This window comes from Tachysurus fulvidraco, chromosome 15, assembly GCF_022655615.1.
Source record: "Tachysurus fulvidraco isolate hzauxx_2018 chromosome 15, HZAU_PFXX_2.0, whole genome shotgun sequence".
Classification (NCBI taxonomy): domain Eukaryota; kingdom Metazoa; phylum Chordata; class Actinopteri; order Siluriformes; family Bagridae; genus Tachysurus; species Tachysurus fulvidraco.
This window is the reverse complement of record NC_062532.1, coordinates 12,920,554-12,934,042: the sequence shown is the minus strand read 5'-3', so window position 1 is coordinate 12,934,042 and position 13,489 is coordinate 12,920,554. Positions and strand designations below refer to the sequence as shown.

The following is a 13,489-nucleotide window of genomic DNA, read 5'->3' as shown; positions in this document are numbered from 1 at the left end:
AAACATATCTTGTTATTTAGAAAATTAATGTGTGTTATCATTTATATAAAGAAGCAATATGTAGGGAAATTTTATTTCACGTCCGGTCTTTGTAAAAGAAGTTGGTAAAGGAAAACCCGTTTATGGCAGCTATAACATAGCAATCTTATAGACATTCCACAATATTGAATAGTGTTTAAAGCAGTATATAAAATTCAGGCGATCGGGTGCTGGGTTATTTCTTAATACCCTCGATCTGTTGATGGATATATTACGTATCTGGCAACTCTTGATGCACTTTTTGCTGGGATCTGCCACCATGTTCAAGTATGTCAAAGTAACTGTTGCGCTTCACGCCATTTCTCTTAATTTCTCTCATGCGCACTTTGGTAAGTGCGTAGATTTAGGATAAGTGTCCCGTTGTAAAGCAGCGCTGTGTGTTTTGCACGCTCTGTCCTGTTTGTATTATTGATATTTGAGTGTGTATGTGACCCTGTTCCGGTATTTCTGAGTTCCGTTTTCAACGTTAGGGAAGAGATGAGTAACGGAAATCATCTGTTTTCTCTCTGTAGCTGTGAGAGAGGGGCTTCTGAGTTATACATGCCTATATACATGCTATACATGCCTATATACATGCTATACATGCCTATATACATGCTATACATGCCTATATACATGTTATACATGCTATACATGTTATACATGCCTATATACATGCTATACATGCTATACATGCCTATATACATGCTATACATGCCTATATACATGCTATACATGTTATACATGCCTATATACATGCTATACATGCCTATATACATGCTATACATGTTATACATGCCTATATACATGCTATACATGCCTATATACATGTTATACATGCCTATATACATGTTATACATGCCTATATACATGTTATACATGCCTATATACATGCTATACATGCCTATATACATGCTATACATGCCTATATACATGCTATACATGCCTATATACATGCTATACATGTTATACATGCCTATTTACATGCTATACATGCCTATATACATGTTATACATGCCTATATACATGTTATACATGCCTATATACATGCTATACATGCCTATATACATGTTATACATGCCTATATACATGCCTATATACATGTTATACATGCCTATACTGCAGATCAGACTCAAAAAGCCTAAACTGTCTTTCTAACAGAATCTCTTTCTTCACTGTCTTTATGTTAGATTCCTGGAAGATCACAAAAGTCTAGGGAGCCTGAAGAACCTCTTGGAATAACCATGAATCCATTTGAGATCTCACATTCAACTTATATTCTTTTAACTCTGGCAGTGTCATGCATGTTGATTAGCCAGTTGTATCTACACCAAACATCAACTGTAAGAGTTTCATCATCTCCAGGGTTAATACCACCAACAGTGCCAATGACCAGAGATCTCTTCAAGAGCGACATCAGGAACATTTCAAATAATATAAATGCAAGTGACTTACCAAACCACTCCACTGCTGCTGGAAGGGACTGCAAACTTCTTGTGGAAATGCGCTTTGATTGTGCTCGTGATAGAACCGTTTCTAGGGCAGAGTGTGAGGAACGAGGCTGCTGCTATTTCCCCCTATTACAATCTGAGTATAGTGGGCCACCATGGTGCTTCTACCCTGCATCATATCCTGGCTACAGAATGGGACCGCTTTCTCCCACACCTAGAGGTCAATCAGCCACCCTTACTCGAGTCATACCATCTTACCTGCCTCAAGACATCTCCACTCTGCAGCTTGAAGTGATGAAGGAGGATGCAGGCCGCTTACACCTTACTGTAAGTAGCTGAGATGGATTGGCCAATGCATAAACAAATACTTATTTTTCTTCGTGTTCACAGAGCACAAAATGAACTGTACATACATAATTAGCAAATAGACATGAGTGGTAAATGAGGAGTAAAAAGAAAAGCAGCCACTTCCAGGGTTTTGTATGTGCTCTTTGTTTACATGCTCTTCCTGTGTTGCTTTGTTGTTGGTCTTTCTGCGTTTCCTTCATCCCCTCCAAAAGCATGCTGGTAAACAGGTTGTCTTCAAACCTACCATGTCCCAGATCAGGATAAAAGATTTACTAAAGAAGAATGAATAATTAACAGTAAACATTGTACTTCCTATTTCCTGATTGATTAGTTTAAGGGTCTTTGTGGATACAGAGCCTATCCTGGCAACACTGGGTATAAGTTGGTTTGTAGTCTATCAAAGTCCACACATTCCTAGTAGCTGGTTAACCTCCTGGTATGTTTTTTTGGGAGGTTGGAGGAAACCTGAGAACATGGGAGAAATCCAGAGGGAGGAAGGTCAAAACACCATACAGAGGGTAACCCAAGTTCAGAATCAAACCAGAGCACTTGAGCACACTTGAGCTATGAGGTTGCAACCTTGGAGTTCCCCACTGGCCACTCCATGTTCGTGAAAGCTGTACTCTGAAATATAGAACAGGTGCATTATTAAAATGCTAAATTATTTTTCAAATAACAGCTGAAGGATCCCTCATCAACTCGATATGAAGTTCCCTTTGTTGCAATGTCATCTAGTAGACAGACATCCCCACAAGACTTCCTCTATGATGTGGAATTTGATCCGGACCCATTCAGCTTTGTGGTTCGTCGCAGGTCCAATGGTCGAGTTCTGTGAGTGTGCTAGATATTTTTTATACAAATTTTATTGTTTCATTCAGGACAAATGAATAAACAATAGGACTACCTCATGTACTGATATAAATAACACTAATTCATTGACATTAAGTTTCACGAGTACAATGTTCAGGTCTTATTGTGTGATATGTGCACGTTAGACTGAACACTGCTGTAGCACCGCTCCTGTTTGCAGACCAGTACCTGCAGCTCTCCACTTCTCTGGCATCTACTTTCATCTCTGGATTTGGGGAGCACTACACAGACCTGACGCTGGATCTCAACTGGACTTCTGTCACTTTGTGGAACAGAGATATGGCACCACATGTAGGTATTTTACCATTATGGCTCTGATTTAAAAGTGTTCTTTCAATATTTATCCAATATTTGTCTATTTGCAGAGTGATGCCAACCTTTATGGCTCCCATCCATTCTGCTTAGTTCAGGAGGGTGATGGTCAGGCTTATGGTATTTTCTTTCTTAACAGCAATGCCATGGGTAAGCAGTAGACCCTTTAAGTTTAAATACTTTTTTTTTCTATAATGTATTCCATGAGTTATATTTATTCTCCTGTGTGTCTGTGTAGAAGTAGCACTGCAGCCCATGCCAGCCCTGACCTGGGTGACTATTGGAGGAATTCTGGATATTTACATCTTTGTAGGCCCTGATCCACAGAGTGTAGTCCAGCAGTACCATGAGGTTATTGGTGTGAAGCGTTTAACTTTCATCTGAACTGCTTTTCAACACAGAATCCTAGCTAAGGTTTATGACTTTCTTATAATGTCATCCTATCATCCCAAGGTTATCCTATGATGCCACCTTATTGGTCTCTGGGGTTCCACCTCTGCCGATGGGGCTACACCTCCACCAACATGACTAGAGCTGTAGTGCAGCGGATGCAGCAAGCCCAGTTTCCTCTCGTATGTAACCTATAGACTTATCGAACATTTTCAATCAGTTTAAGTAAATTAATTATCTTATCATTGCAAGTCTGATATAAAATTTTGTCAGAACGCTATTGGCTTTCAGCGTGAGATCTTTTTAAATCTGATCCGAATATCCTTACACGGAATTATTAGATGCTTCTAAACAATTAATTTTAATGAAAATGTTGATAATATAGGTAAAAACAGAAATACCTACAGTATGAAAAACAGGAAATTCTTAAACCCTACTTTCATGAGTCATTACTTTCCACTGAGCAGTGTGACATTTCAATGACCTTTAATGCTGGACATGTGCACATCAAAACAGGCAGCAATTCTATTTTTGGCCTCTGGTAAAAAAGAGTTAAAAGGTTAATAAGGGAAAACTTACTATTTCCAAATGTTTCAGGAATTCCTACAGTGTCGGTATATGGAATAACAGTTTAAACCTGTGTGTCATTAGGACGTGCAGTGGAATGATCTAGATTATGCCGACAAGAAGCGAGTCTTCACCTTTGACCCTCGGAGGTTTGGAGACTTGCCTGAGATGGTGCAAGAGTTCCATGAGCAGGGCCTGAAGTATGTGCTTATTTTGGTAAGTGGGATTGTTGCATCTGAATAGGATTTGTATTAAATTAAATTAGATATGGGCTTCACAGTATATAGCCTGTCTTTATAAAGTCGTTTGCTACAAGGTAAGGTGCATTTAAAGTTTTTAAATGTATATATTTTTTATACAACATTTGGTCCAGTCCATACATTTGATTGGCCACATTTCAAGAATGTCTATATGTCCTGTAACCACACTGGAATGTTTCACTGTATTTATCACTCGGATGTGAAATTCTACAGGTTTAAAACACTTACTTCAGTTGGGTTAGCGATATTATCAGTGGACACAGCAAACAATGCTTTTTAGGAGTAGAAGTTTTGGCGTAAGATACGAAAGTTGGTCAGTTGATGATGAAAAGGAAGAAGGGATACCCATTTTTGCCCAGAAGCACCTTTTAGCAGGAACGTACTAACCAACACAAGGTTCCTAATCAGCTCGATGAAGTCTAGCTTTTTCAGGATCTACTTTGACTAAAATAAACAGGATGTTTGAGCACACTGTGTCTGAAATGTCACTTACTCTGTATTAATTAGAATGTGATGTGATTGTACTAAATATCGGCACGGCTGGCCATATAGTTCTACAGTATATGGCTCAAAGACTGTGTGTGTGTGTGTGTGTGTGTGTGTGTGTATATATATATATATATATATATATATATATATATATATATATATATATATATATATATATATATATATATATATATATATGTATGTATGTATAAAACAGCAGTGTGTGGTTTTGTTTTAGGATCCAGGCATCAGTAGTACAGGTCCTCCAGGTTCATACAAACCATTTGATGACGGAGAACAGCGGGGTGTTTTCATCAAAAACCTGACAGGACAGACGCTCATTGGAAAGGTGGGTGCTTATCCCATAAAACCCAAAGAGAAAAGAATTTCAAATACATATTGTAAAAATATTTCCATGATGTTAGTTGTTGTATAGTCTTGAGATGCAAGAATTGTATAGCCTTGAGATGCAGCATCTTTCTTTCTCAAAAGAAATCTTAATATTTTTCCTCATATGGGTCAGAAGGTGTTAATATTCAGATCACTGATGCATATTAATTTGCTTATTTAAATGTACTGGTTTCTATGGTAACAGTTTGTTATAAGTATGTCTTCTACAGTGAAGGAACTTTTTTTTATCGTATATCTCTTATAACATGAATAAATGTTCTGCTATATTAAATGTATAAAAACAAAATGAAATCTTAAACAGTACATATAAACAGAGAAAACATACAATATCTCATTCCCCAATTATCAATCTTATTATATTACGATACAGCAAATCCTGTGGTGTTTTATTCCTTAATCATTGCAGGAACATTGACATTAACATTGCAGACTAATCTCTTTAAAACATGTTGAATACCTATTAACATTTTAATAATGCATAATGGAATGAAATGCATGAATTTGTAAAAACGTTTACTTTACTTTTAAAGTCTTACTGATTTACTGCACCAGAATGTATGTGATAATTTAAGGCTTAACACGCATTTATGTATATTTATGTGTTTTTTTTGTTTGTTTGTTTTTTGTTTGTTTTGTTTGTGTGCGTGTGTGTGTGTGTGTGTGTGTGTGTGTGTGTGTGTGTGTGTGTGTGTGTGTGTGTGTGTGTATGCGTGTGTGTCAGGTATGGCCTGGTCCAACAGCATTCCCAGACTTTACTAATCCCGATACAGTGTCCTGGTGGGAAGAGTGCATCAGAGACTTCTATGCCAATGTGTCATTTGATGGCCTTTGGATAGTGAGTCTGATTTCACAATTTCATTACCCAGAGTCCGCTTTTCTCTTTGATTGTGCAGTTTTTTGTGTATACATTTATACGTACGTATGGTTTGACTAAAAGGGTTAAAAAGGCTAAACTATAATGTGGTAGCTCTCCGTGTTGCTTGTAATCTGTCTTCCTGTCACAATACATCAACAGGATATGAACGAACCTGCTAACTTCGTTCACGGCTCGGTGCACGGATGCCCAGACACGGACCTAGATAATCCACCTTATACTCCAGGTCAGCTTTTTTTTTAGTCTTTATCTCAATGATAACAGTGTATGACTAGTATAGAAGATTATATATGTGCTTCTCAGATGTTCTAGGAGGTCAGTTAAACTCAGGCACTGTGTGTATGACCAGTCAACAAGCGCTGTCTTCTCATTACAACCTGCACAATCTGTACGGACTCACTGAGGCTATTGCCACCTACAGGTCAGACATGGTGTTACTCGGCTTAACGATGTGAAAAATGACCAACAATCAGTTCCTCCAGTAATATGAGATTTTGCAGTCACAGAAATTTATGCAAAATCTCTGTGATATGTGGAGGAGCTTGCATCGTCGTGATGCACATTCAGCCAAAGCCAGCTTTGATTCAAACATGAATAGAGAAAATAATTAAATGTGTCTTTTGCATCACATGTAAAAAACAAACACAAAAAAACACACTATAAAATCAAACATTTATGGCAGCAACAGTAAAAAAAAAAAAAAGCTAAATCCTGGAGGCTCTAATTGAGGGTTTGTAAGTCAATGTATGTTTTTTTTTCCACATTTGTCAAGCAAATAAATTTGAATTTGTAAAGCAAGTGTGGTTATTGATTGATTGTCATGTTTTTTTTCAGTGCATTACTGAAAGTGAGAGGCACTCGGCCGTTCGTACTCTCCCGCTCCTCTTTCCCTGGACTGGGCCGTTTCTCAGGTCACTGGACAGGAGATGTGCGTAGTGACTGGGAGCAGCTGCGATACTCTGTCCCTGGTGAGACACAATGAAAAGCTTTGTACTGCTAGATAATATGGCAGAAATACTGTTAAGTGCAGGGTTTGGACTTTTGGCTCAACCGTTTTTTATTATAAGTTTATGTGAATGATTTTATTTTAAGAATAAGATTGTAAAATTGGGTTGTATTTATTTTCCCAGTAGTCAAACTTTTGCACTCATCTCTATCATGTATTATCAGAAGACATTTTTATAATGCGTACAATGTGTATACACGTTAGCTAGCAGTGTCAGCTAAACAAAAGTGCTGAGTAATACATTTACATATACCACATAGCATTTGAATGCTTGATTCGGATTGGTCAGAGTATCATTGATTCATTTTCTATAGCACACAGTTTTTTGTTTTTTTTAACATTATAATAAAGACACCAAATAACATAAAAAAATACTGTTGTCAAGATTTTGTTGAATAAAAGGAATAATATAGATTGAGAAATACTGATGTAGGAAAATAACCAAATTTATTGCATCATCCACTCAGTGATAATGTTACTATAAAAGCATTTTAGTCCTCACTTCATGTTTAAGAGATAAAAGATTTCGTTTTTTGCCTTCCTTGTTGCTCTGTAAGTAATTATCAGTCATCTCAGAATGATGAATATTTTTACATGTTCCTCATTAAAAACCCCTTTAATCTGAGTTGCAGAATCCCAAACCATGTCTGTGTCTTTATGTGTGTGTGTGTGTGTGTGTGTGTGTGTGTGTGTGTGTGTGTGTGTGTGTGTGTGTGTGTGTGTGTGTGTGTGTGATGTAGCTGTGCTGCTGTTTGGACTATATGGAGTTCCTCTGGTCGGGGCAGACGTGTGTGGATTTGAAGGCGACACTAATGAGGAGCTGTGTGTGCGCTGGACTCAGCTGGGTGCCTTCTATCCATTCATGAGGAACCACAATGACAGACCTAATGCTGTGAGATCCAAAACATACACCACCGCACAAATTAGTCCACTTTGACCTTTTTAGGTTAGCACTTTGTAACCATATCCCCTCCATGTTATATACTGTGTTGTATTATACATGTGGAAACTGTAACTCATGCTGTGTGACGTCTGACTCAGTGAAGCCGAGCAGGGTTTGACTCACACCTCCAGGGTTGGGGGTTTCATCCTTGACTCTGTCTTGTGTGTGGAGATTGTATGTTGTCTCTGTGATTCGGGGGTTTCCTCTGGGTACTCCGGTTTCCTCCCCAGTTCAACGACATGCACTGCAGGCTGTGTGCCATCTCAATTTTTTTTTTGAGTCCCCTGCAATAAACACCACGCTCCCTACAATCCTGTAGCTGTTTTTGCCTGAGTAGTTTCCTGTGGGTATGTGATATAGTTGTATAACGATAGTTAAACACTGTGCTATAAGACTCCACTATAGAAATTCGTAAACCCTTTCATTTCATTAGAAACCATGTACGTGTGTATTCATTAGTTCTTTTCACACTTTAATTACAAATAATGAACCCTGAGTCCCTCGTTTCACATTTCACACTGCTCAAACTTTACACAGGGGTTAACAATTAATCTGACTTCACCCCGCACATACCTAAATCCTGGGATAATGTTCTGAGTTGCGTATTGAACCTGATTTAAATAACAGCATTTCCTTGTTTTCACATAAGTGAGAGAGAAAAAAAGTAGGTCTGCCTTTCTGCGTCTGAGCAGGTGTTACAGCTTTCTAATCTTTTTTGCCCTTTCATTTTGTCGGGTCTTTCCTCTTCTCTAGGGCGCACGTTTCTGTGATGTTCAGTGTTTTTCCACCTGACGCTGTCCACCAGTGTTGATACATCCTGGTTTTCATGTGCTCTAAGATTTAGGCTGTGGAATTTCTTTTGCTAAGCATCTAAGTGTAAACTCTTAAAACCACACTATTTCCTTCTAACCATGCTTTGAAGCAGGATTTTATAACCTGTGTAAAAAGCAGTGCTAAGCCCTGTAATAAATTACAAGTGTGAACTGTTTCTCTACTCAGGATTAAAAGCAGGGTTTAAAATGACGATAACCCAGGTGTGAAAAGATGTATTGTTTTGTTTTGTGTGTATCCCAGCCCCAGGAGCCTTACGTATTTGGACAGGAGGCCCAAGCCGCTATGAGGAATGCGATGATGCTGAGATACTCTCTTCTGCCCTTCCTGTACACACTCTTCCACCATGCTCACACCTCAGCCAGCACTGTAGCAAGACCCCTCTTTATGGAGTATGGAGCTCAGATCCTACATAAACAACTTGTAGTCAAATCAGCACGTTCATTTACCCAAGATGACTTATTTGCTAGAATGTTAATTTTACTGACAACAATCCTTCTGCTTCTTCCCAGATTCCCATCAGATCCAAACAGTGTGACGATAGATAGACAGTTCCTGTGGGGGAGCTCTCTGCTCGTCAGTCCAGTCCTGGAACCAGGAGTTGTAGATTTGGCAGCTTATCTCCCCCCTGCGATGTGGTACAGTTTAAACAATGTAAACCCTAATCTAATCTACTATGCCTGCTCATACATTTTTGCATATATATCACATCTCTAATCTGTAGTAAAAGCACTCATGTCCTCATCTCATCCTGTGCTATATTACAGGGACAGGCCTACAACAGCAAGGGCCAGTACCTGCTCCTTCCAGCTCCACTAGATACTATCAACATCCACGTCAGAGGAGGATATATTATTCCACAACAGGTACTTCACTCCATACATGTGCAACAAAACATGTTTAAACATGAGCGCTGTTAGCATCACATATATTTCCTTCATGTGCTGATGGTTATTTACTCAGGTGCCTGCATTGACGACTTCAGCCTCACGCAGTAACCCCTTCCTCCTGACGGTGGCGCTCTGCTCACAGGGCAGAGCTAAGGGGGAGCTGTTCTGGGATGATGGGGAAAGCCTAGGCACATTTGAGCTTGGAGATTACTCTTATGTTATCTTCACGGCAGGACAGGTATGGCTGTGTTTAAAATTTAAAGTGATGCATTCAGGGTTGTACAAAGGTGCTCGAAGTGCGTGAATTATTAAATTCTTTTTAGATTTTTTTTTTTTAGATTAAGTCACTGGAAAACCTTGAAAAATAGGCTTTTTTTTAAACCTTGTAGCATTTAAAAATATGTGCCGATAAATACCTTTCCCCTTCTTTCTGAGGGTTAAGGGCCTTGCGCAGGGGCCCAGAGTGGCAGCTTGGTGGATCTGGGGTTCGAACCCATGACCTTCCGATCAGTAGCCCAACACCTTAACCACTGAGCCACAGAGTGTCTTTAATGAACATTTTTATATTTTACATTATTAATATTAATTAATTATTTCACAGCCCTAATAAATATAAAATATTTTTTTATTGCTTTTAAATGTAATATTTTACTACACTATTTTCTTGATTAAAATCAGTGAAGAGTTTATAAAAGTCAAAACAATAAATATTATTTAATTACCGTGTAATTTTACATTTTGGAATTCGGATACTTTTTTTTTTTTTAAGCTTAATTGTAGTGAATATAAGCAAAGAAACTGCAGATTTGTTACTAGTTTGAACAGCAAGGAAGTTCAATCAGAGTAATTAGAGCAGCAGATAACAAGCAAATGAACGGAAAGTAAACCGCACGTGGTTTGTTCTTGTGTCACTATGTTTGCTGGAACGTGACCATTTTGTTGCTTAATGACAATTACATGTGGTTATTCATGTTGTTGTTTAAAGAAGCACTAAACTTTATGGTTTTATGACTTTAATTGCACTCTAGTCACGGCTGGTGGGTGAGCCATTAAAAGTGAATGGAGCTCTGGATGGTTTAGTTGTGGGAGAAGTGCGTGTGTTTGGAGTTTCAACACCTCCTACAGGAGTGTGGGCTAATGGGAAGCGAGTGAAGGATTTCTCTTACACCACAGACACCAAGGTAAAGCATCTACATGAACGCTCCAGAGGAGTAATTTATAATGCTACTACAGTACAGCAACATTATTGATGAAATGGACAGTGCAGGAAAAAGTCATAACTCTAAAATCTGTTAACATCTTGGTGTTATTGTGTATATATTAATTCATATATTTTGAGTTTTTTTGCACATCTGTTTTAAATATACAAGGTGGTTTCCTTGATTTTCTAAATCAGATCATTTAAGATTATTGGTGGTCCTTTACAAATGTGCACTGGGTAAACATACACATCTATATTAATGCTGGATTTTGTATGTGTGTAGGTCCTTACAGTGTCGAATCTGGCCATGCTGATATCAGAGACGTTCATGGTGCAGTGGATTTAAGGAAATTCCTGCTCTTCTCTAAGCTGGATAAGGAAATAACTGTCAATGTGTCTGTAAGATTTTGTTAAATGATGCGAAATGCCACGTCACATAAAAACTGCACTGGATCTGTAGTGGTTTTGCATTCTAAATAAAGTTTTTGATATACTCAATAAAGTTTACATATATTTCTACAGTGCGTATTCTATTTGTCTACAAAAAACTTTGTTAGGATTTTAAGTCAAGCTATATCCAATAAATATATAATATATATTTATATATATATATAAATGATTGAGTACTTCTTTGACTTGCAGGGGGAAAAAATGGCCCATCTCAGGCACCAATATCTTATTGTTTATTTTATAACTTTTCATCACATAAGCCAGGAAGTTTATCAATCCTTTTCCTACCATTCACTAAACTGTGTACAAATGGTTACAAATGAACCTAAAGTCAAGGGCTGAGAAACATCACCTGATCTTTTCCAATCTTCAGCTGTCCTGCGTTATACTGTGCCCACTTTTCTGTGAAGTCTGTTGTTGTAGCCCAAACTCTTCAAGGCTTGATGTGCATTATGCTTTTCAGGTCACTGTGGTTTTAAAGGACACTTATTTAAGTTGCAGTAGCCTTCCTTTCAGCCTTAACCAAATGTAGCCAGTCTCCTCTCTGTCTCTCTATAGAATCAGTTCTATGGATTAAAATCTCAGGAAACGTTTTGAAATACTCAAACCATCCTTTCTGTTCCCAACATTCATTCATGTTCTTCCCCATTCTGATGTTTGATGCAAACATTAACTTGAAGTTCCACATTTACATTTCTGGCATTTGGCAGACGTGCTTATACAGAGTGACGTACAAAAGTGCTTGGAAGTCTAAATCGGTGAATACATTACAAGTTACAGTCTATACACAGGGAAAATAAGTGCTAGTTTAAGCATTTCAGGAAGAGGTACCCGTCATTTGAAGATAGTCAGTGATTTAGCTGTTCAGACATCTAGAAGTTCATTCCACCATTTCATTGCCAGGACAGTTCCCCAAGGTTGCGAGCCATGGCCAAAGGTTGCGTAGAGAGTTCTAGACCTGCATCTGCATGATTTTGTATCATAGAAATGCCAAATGATTGGCTAAGATAAACACATAAATAAGGTGTACAAAGTGAAACATCAGTGGTACTCACAAGTGAGTGGCTGCTCAAAAATATAACTATATAACAGAATACACATTCACAACATTCATTGTATGTCTCTTGTTCTTTCCTTAAACTTCCTGAAGAGCTGAAATCATTTGGTCGTTTGGTGATTTGCTGAGCTAAACAGCTTGCTCGCTCCAAATCATCCAAAGTATGAAAAACTGTAGTGCTGTTCAAATGACTCACAACAGTATTTGATAAACGGACATGTCTAAATTATATTGTATCTGTGAGCTTACACAAGACAAACATGATCAAATAAAGCACACTGAGATTCTCAAACTACAAGAAAAATTGGATTTTAAGATAAAAAAAAGGAAAAAAAAAAACATTTATTCCTATATTTGATGTCAGAAAATCAGTCACTGGCATACTGCTGGTTTCATCTCTGCTTCAGCTCATCCTCTCCATCTCACTGTATGACTATCTGGTCACATGGTCATAACTCTATTATATGCATAGTTGGATATTTGCAAGAGTATTTGCATAGTGAATTGTGGGTGACTGGTTCTTCTGACCTTTCCTGTGTGTGTGTGTGTGTGTGTGTGTGTGTGTGTGTGTGTGTGTGTGTGTGTGTGTGTGTGTGTGTGTGAGTGTGTGTTAGACTGGAATCCCATCCAGGATGTTTTCCTGCCTTGTGCCTAACTAATTTTCCCCAATAATGTGAATGAATGAATGAATGAATAAATGGATGCATGGATGGATGGATGGATATTGAACTCAGGTAAGGCAAAATTGTCAGTGGTTCAGGTTCAGAGGTTTGACATTCTCTCTCTCTCTCTCTCTCTCTCTCTCTCTCTCTCTCTCTCTCTCTCTCTCTCTCTCATGTATCAGTCACTTAGAAGTGACTGATAAGTGTTTGTGAGCACATATCTATGCAAGAAATGGTTACACAGAGCGTCACAGAAGGTCACACAGATGCATTTGGCTGGCGTCATATGACTTGAAGGGAGCATGTGAGACTTCACCCTCCCTAGTTGTTAGCTGTCCTATTATATATTATCCATTATATTATGACCAAAATCACAAACCACTTGGTGTAAGGAATTAAAGGGCGCTGATTTGGGACAATCACTTGTACACATCAGATAAATTTGATTACAGAAACCCC

General features: G+C 38.2%; 1 protein-coding gene across 2 annotated transcripts; it reads left to right on the top strand.

The window, feature by feature from the left end:
- The first annotated feature begins 177 nt into the window (after positions 1–177).
- gaa (alpha glucosidase) lies at positions 178–11,380 on the top strand. 2 transcript variants are annotated; one of them, XM_027141407.2, is made up of 20 exons: positions 178–306; positions 1,209–1,796; positions 2,497–2,648; positions 2,813–2,978; positions 3,053–3,149; positions 3,238–3,357; positions 3,453–3,571; positions 4,041–4,172; positions 4,944–5,054; positions 5,838–5,951; positions 6,132–6,216; positions 6,294–6,411; positions 6,825–6,958; positions 7,737–7,888; positions 9,014–9,162; positions 9,283–9,424; positions 9,538–9,636; positions 9,734–9,898; positions 10,689–10,841; positions 11,145–11,380. In XM_027141407.2, the coding sequence occupies exons 2-20, from the start codon at positions 1,263–1,265 to the stop codon at positions 11,205–11,207; spliced, it is 2,805 nt and encodes a 934-aa protein (XP_026997208.1). In that variant the 5' UTR covers positions 178–306; positions 1,209–1,262; the 3' UTR covers positions 11,208–11,380. The 2 variants fall into 2 exon arrangements, with proteins under 2 accessions (XP_026997208.1, XP_026997206.1); XM_027141405.2 differs by having other exon boundaries at positions 253–368.
- The last annotated feature ends 2,109 nt before the right edge of the window (positions 11,381–13,489 follow it).

Bases quoted from the DNA above. Each gene is read 5' to 3' on its own strand.
- gaa (XM_027141405.2), top strand. The intron at 6,412-6,824 runs GTCAGACATGGT...GTTTTTTTTCAG, and splicing joins GAGGCTATTGCCACCTACAG to TGCATTACTGAAAGTGAGAG. The intron at 9,899-10,688 runs GTATGGCTGTGT...ATTGCACTCTAG, and splicing joins TTATCTTCACGGCAGGACAG to TCACGGCTGGTGGGTGAGCC.